The 6,000-nt window shown below is 38.1% G+C and overlaps 1 protein-coding gene across 3 annotated transcripts in view; it reads left to right on the forward strand.

Annotated features, from left to right (window-relative positions):
- The window catches only part of TTC17 (tetratricopeptide repeat domain 17), a 55,771-nt gene extending 50,277 nt beyond the window's left edge, over positions 1-5,494 (forward strand). For 2 of the 3 annotated variants that reach the window (XM_021533219.4, XM_021533221.4), the window contains exons 23-25: positions 617-736; positions 2,931-3,074; positions 4,431-5,494. In XM_021533219.4, coding sequence (XP_021388894.2) covers positions 617-736; positions 2,931-3,074; positions 4,431-4,562 — 396 coding nt within the window. In that variant the 3' untranslated portion in view covers positions 4,563-5,494. Of the gene's footprint in view, positions 1-133; positions 367-616; positions 737-2,930; positions 3,075-4,430 lie in introns of those variants that run through there. The other variant, XM_085580223.1, reaches the window with a different exon arrangement.
- The last annotated feature ends 506 nt before the right edge of the window (positions 5,495-6,000 follow it).

The raw sequence follows: 6,000 nt of genomic DNA on the forward strand, positions 1-6,000 counted from the left end.
CACTTTAGAGGTATACTAGCTTTTTCACTTACGTGCTGGTTTCCCCTGCAGACACCAAGACCTATCCAAATAAGCTGAATATTTAGTACGGAGATTAGAAACAGAATTCTCAGTATTTTCCTTTGTAACACAGGGCTTGGGAATCAGCCAGATAGAGGCTGGGCTTTGGCAGGCTTCTGGACTGAGCTGCATCCCAGGGCATCCTTTCTCTTTCCAGTGGCTGCAGGGAGCCTACAGGTCCAATCAGCTCATTTAGCTAAGTTTTTTTCCTTCATGTTGGGTAATGTGTGTGCACATATAGATGCTCAGCATCAGAGAGCTGGTTAGAAGCTGTTGTGGCTGCTGAAACTGTTGCTGTTGTTGAAAGCTATTTAACTGCTGTTCTGTTCCTAAGGAAATGATGTTGCACTTGGAATTTGTTTCATTTGGCAGTCTCATTTACCTTGCTGTTGCATATATGTTGTCAGAAACTTTTTGCTGCTTTGAAATAGTTTAATGCTCTTTTAAAGTAACATCCTCTACCTCAGTATATCAAATACATTGGAAGAGTGAAAAGTAGGAAGAGTGTTCACTACCAGTGTTTACATGGCAGCTTTTTGTGTTCTTCTTTTGCCAGAATCAGACTTCGTGGGTCCTGTCTAGCATGGCAGCTCTTTACTGGAGGGTGAAAGGCCAAGGAAAGAAGGCAATTGATTGTTTACGGCAAGCATTGCACTATGCACCCCATCACATGAAGGTGTGTACATGTGTGTGTGTGTGTGCCCACTGCTCAGGTGAAAGAATGCTTTGCTTATCACAGCAGAGCTTTCACAGACTACTGTTAAGGCCAACACTATATATCAGGTGTTTGTAATATATTAGATACTAGCTAGTTGAGGTGAAACCAAGATTTTCACCAAGATTTTCATAGTATGGACTGTCTCTTAAGATAACTGCAAAAAAAGTTCAGTGGAATTTCCTGCAGTTCAGTGGGTGTGACACCTCCTCTGGGCATCCCAGACTTGAATTTCCTCCTGTTATTTAGGACTTTTAGTCTTCATCAGCCTTCATCTGGACAAGTCTTCTAACCTAAGATGTGGGAGTATGTTTCCTGGTTATGCTTTTAGAGAAGGGAGTATGTCTTCTGGTTGTGCTTTTAGAGAGGGTGGTAGGAGATTATCTAAAGGAATTACTTAAGTGCTTGAATCTTAAGCATTTGGGCTATGAATCTCAGTTGTACATTAGTCCTTGACTTTGTGCAGCAGTTCCTTGCTCAAAAAAAAAAAAAGGCAGTACTTGGACACCGTCTTCTCTTTAGTGTTTCAGTTGGCTCTGTACCCTTCACCTTGCCAGGTGCTGTGCTGAGCATTGTAATTCTGCTCTTGAACACCAAGCTCCCCCTAGCAAACTGATAAATGCAGTATAGGCTCCTTACTCAACATAGTAGATTTTTCTTTTTGACCTGGGCAACAAATTGTGCAGCCTAAAAAAATGTAAACTCCACTGGCATCTTGGTCTTCAACCTTCCTCAGAAAATTGCAAGACAAAGTAAGTCACACTTTCAGGATATTATTAGGAGGATTTAGCCATTAATAGCAGAAATGCCTCAACTAAGAAATGTACATCCCCACTCCCCATCCTTGGTATGTTTCCTATAATTCTATTTATTTGCATTATCCATTTAAAGCAAGATTGGAACCAAGAGCTGACACACCCAGCTTTTCCTTATTTTCCTATCTTTCCATGTAATCGGTTCCTCAGGAAAGGAGTCCTTAGCTGTGTGATTTGTAAGGGTCAGACTATGAATTGCAAACTACAGTTTGACAAGATTGTAGTGAAGTAGTGCTTTTTTTCTAGAAGTATGATAAAATGTTGCTTGAGATGGCATGACTCTCCGAATTTCTGCCTTTTGTCCTCCATATTGAAGCTGCCTCCAGAGAAAATTCCGGATCTTGTTTTTCAGGATAGAGCAGCAACTTTTACTTAGAGTTAGCACTGAATTAAAAGCTATTTTGTGTATTTTGGTTTATCCTCCTCTTTGCTTTTATTCACTTTGGCTACTTTCTCTTGGCTTTTCTCATACAAATAAAAGGTAATTAATTTTCCTATGAACTTCTCTTGTAATTCTGACTTCCATAATATCTGCTTTGCAAACATGAATAACTTGTCCAGAACAGGTATTCCTTGACATATGAAAGTCAAGGAATCAGGGATCACATACATACAGAACTTATTATTGTCCTGTTGAAGGCACCTAAGCCTTGGTACTAAGCTGTATTTTGTGCTTTGAAGGTTTGAGGCCCAGCTCACAGAGAGTCTGTTGTGGCTGCCAGGGCTCTACAGTTTTTTCAGTCAGACAAGGTAACAGTCTGAAAATCCAGTAAATAAAGAACATACTATCAGAGTCTAGCTGAGAAAATTTTATTTATAGCTATTACTCAGCATCAGAATAACTCTGTGGCAGAGGCAGGACAAAAAATGATGCCTCTGTTGCACTAATGGTTAGACCATGATTTCTTCCCTGCTGTCCCCTTTGTTCATATTCCCTTTCCTTTTATACAAGACCTGAAGGAGGGTATTCAAACAAAACAGCTTCTCTTGTCTCTAAAGAGTGCACCTCATCTTTGGGGAGAAAAATAGTCTAAGAGCTCCTAAAAACTAAATGGACATTCACTTAAGTGAGTTAGTTGTTGAGTTGTTTTTTCTGTTCAAGAGTAATGTTTGTCACTATTGTGAGTAAATGTGGATGTGAGGTTTTTCCGTTTATAAACACAAAGGCTCAAATGCAGATTTGTATTAAAATAGGTCTTGGTCATTATTCTCAACATCAAAAGAAAGGGAAGTGGGTAGGAACCAGATGAGTGCAGTTTGGTGGTGGATTCTTCTGTTTGTCTTGCTGATCCTGAGACAATTGCAATGGAAAGAAACTGTTGCTTGCTCTTCTCCTCCAGGATGTACCACTAATAAGCCTAGCAAACATCTTCCACAACGCCAGACTCTGGAATGATGCCATTATTGTGGCCACCATGGCCGTGGAAATTGCGCCGCACTTCGTGGTTAATCATTTCACACTGGCAAATGTCTATGTAGCAATGGTGAGTGTGCTGCTGCCCAGGTATGGCTGTCTTTGGGACACTGTTTACATGTATGTAAAAGTCTTATTCTCAAATAATTTGGAAGGAGCAACAGTCAAGAAATTAGGTATGATCATCAAGAAGTAGTACCTTTACAAAGAAAAAACTTCTATTACCTATTTTACCTCTAATTCCCATTTAGTACTTTAAGGCCAACATTTTTATAAGCTGGCTTAAGAATGCTGTGGGCAAAGCTTTGTAAAGACAGTAGCAAACAATTGGTAATTTGGATTGTCCACCCATCTAAATACAGGATATTTTTATAATTCTGGAAAATTAATGATTAATTTGGTCTCTATCTTGAAGAGCTAAGCTTGGAATAATAAGTAAAACGCAACTCGCAGTTGTGGTGAACAAACACAAGGGAAGTTCATTTTCAATATCTGGATTATTAATGCCCAACATAATTTGCAGGTTGAACTCAAATTTCTTTATACTGTCTATATACGCTATTAAAATACACCTTTTTAAAAAATAAAGATTTACAACTCACCTGGATCTACTTAGTCTTTATGATAGGGACAGAAATTCATATTATCTCTGCTGCATAACTAAAGTTACTGAGACAAGGAACTTAAGAGAATAAAATAAGTTACAAAACTGACTGAAAGTCCCAGAATGTTTTGGGTCTTTTCTCCTCTCATTTTTCCTCTAATACTCTATCGGATGTTGGCATGCTTTCCTAGTTAATAAAAAAGCAGGGTGGCATAGGTAATGAGATTTCAGCTACACAAAAGTAGATGCTATTTCCGCATGAATGCTTCTAACTACCAGCCTGGACTCCAGTTTATCAATTGAAATTGTCTAGCTATTGTATGCTTTTTAAGTTTGGGGGGGTTTTTGTTCAAGTTTACTCTTTCTATTGAGTAATCTTTTAAAAAGAAATTTCAGGTTGTTTCTAAAGATGTTAGTTTTTCAGAAAATGTGATGGTTTTGCATTGTCCATGATTTTAAAGCTTTGATTTACTCAAATTCTGACTGAAATCTGTTTTAGACATTACTTTCAAAGCAAGAATATAGAGGTGTACTATTGAAAAGAAAACGTGAGAACATTGGTCAATAATTCTCAGCAATAACTCAACTCCTTTCCATGGATTATGCAGAACTGACTCATTAGCCCAAGAAAATATCGGTTATTTGTGGGAGAAGGAAAAAAAATCCTAAATCGCAAGGATTGGTTTTGTTACTTTTGTAACAAACTTTTGTTACTTTTGTGCACGTCATGCTGCACAACTGGTTGGGATGGGAAAGGCATAGAAGATGTGTTCACTGTTTATCAGAATCTGACTCTTTGCACTCTGGTTTCTTTCTTCTCAGGAGGAGTTTGAAAAGGCCATGAAATGGTATGAGTCAACACTAAAGCTTCAGCCGGAGTTTGCCCCAGCAAAGAACCGAATCCGCACCATTCAGTGTCATTTACTTCTGAAAAAAGAGCGACGGTCTCCTTAGAGATCATCATCTTTCTCTTTTTTAAAAATGTCATTATTCTCTATTCTGCTCTTAAGTGTGCTAAGATAAATTGATGAATTGAATTTTTTAACAAGACTGTTAAAAGAGTTGGGATTTGGATCAAGGGTTCTTTTATTTGTTTTTGTCAAATAGAGCAGCATCTTTGGAAAATATATTTCAGAGACCATAATTTTAAAACATCCGTGTAAATATTAAACCAAGAAACTTCCATCAGTCCATGACCACCTGTAACAGGACCTAGGCACTGTTAGTTTTTCCATAATGCTCAGATTGGCATCAGCATCCAAAATAACTTGCTTCATGTCTTATAATCTAAGCCATTGGAAATGCAAAGCACACAACCATACCAAATAGTAAGAAGAGATAATCAGCAATTCATCCATGTGAAACTCATGCTTTGTCCAGTCTTGTTCACTCCATACCATATTACCTGCTTTTTTGGAAGGAGAGGAACAGACTTTTAAATATTTATTAAAAAACATGAGAAACATGAAGCATTTTTGGAATTCTTCATTTCTGTTGGGGAATCAAGAGGAGGTAACAGCAGGACCCTAAAGTCAAAGTAGTTTTTAGTCATACTTGCAGAGAAAAAAAAAAATTGGTTGAAGTCTCAGTAAGATGTTTTATATTTGTCTGTATATTCATAGCCCTCTGCCTCCCTGAGTGGTTGATTTACTAATTCTTTGTTCACTGTATTTCTAGCCATTTTGGAATAAGGTGCAAGTTTATGCTCACCCCGAGCCATACTTTCAGCTGCCAAGGAGGAGGAGGGACATGGTGTCAAGATATCAACAGCAAAAAAGTCAGGTGGAAGATTTCCAAATCAGTTTTGTCTTTGGTTGGTGGAGGACGTTATTCTCCAGAATCAAAAAGGGCACATACTTGAAATAAAATAAATTGTTTATGAACAACTCCTGTACTGTGTATGTCATGCGCCACTTGCAAGAGTCCAGGTTCATCTGGAGGAGCTACAGCCTTTCCTTGGGAGCAAACTGAGCTGGGAGCCAGGAAAGCCTTTGACAATCCTGATCAGCCAATGATTTCATGCATACCCTTGGAAAATTCCTTGCCCCTCTGTGTCTGATTCTGTTTGTGGCAGAAGGAAATAAGGAAAAGTTAACTAACTCAGCTGTCCTATAACCCACTCTGCAGCTTCTAGTGTTAAACGTGTTTTTTTGTTATTCTTTTTAAAGAACTAACAATGCTTATGAAGTTACTGGGTGGTTTTTCTCCAGTATTTTTCCTGTCTCATTGATGCAAATTAAGAATAAGTATGGTAGTGGTAGAAACTGTGGTATCAGTGTACTTTTTATAATACTGGAACTTACTACTTCATGAAAGAATCCCTGAATATTTTTATATATGACTGAAGATGAGCAGTTCTAATGCAGATTTTACCTCTGTTTTATTGCAAGTA

This window comes from Lonchura striata, chromosome 5 (genome assembly GCF_050655825.1).
Source record: "Lonchura striata isolate lonStrDom1 chromosome 5, ASM5065582v1, whole genome shotgun sequence".
Lineage (NCBI taxonomy): Eukaryota > Metazoa > Chordata > Aves > Passeriformes > Estrildidae > Lonchura > Lonchura striata.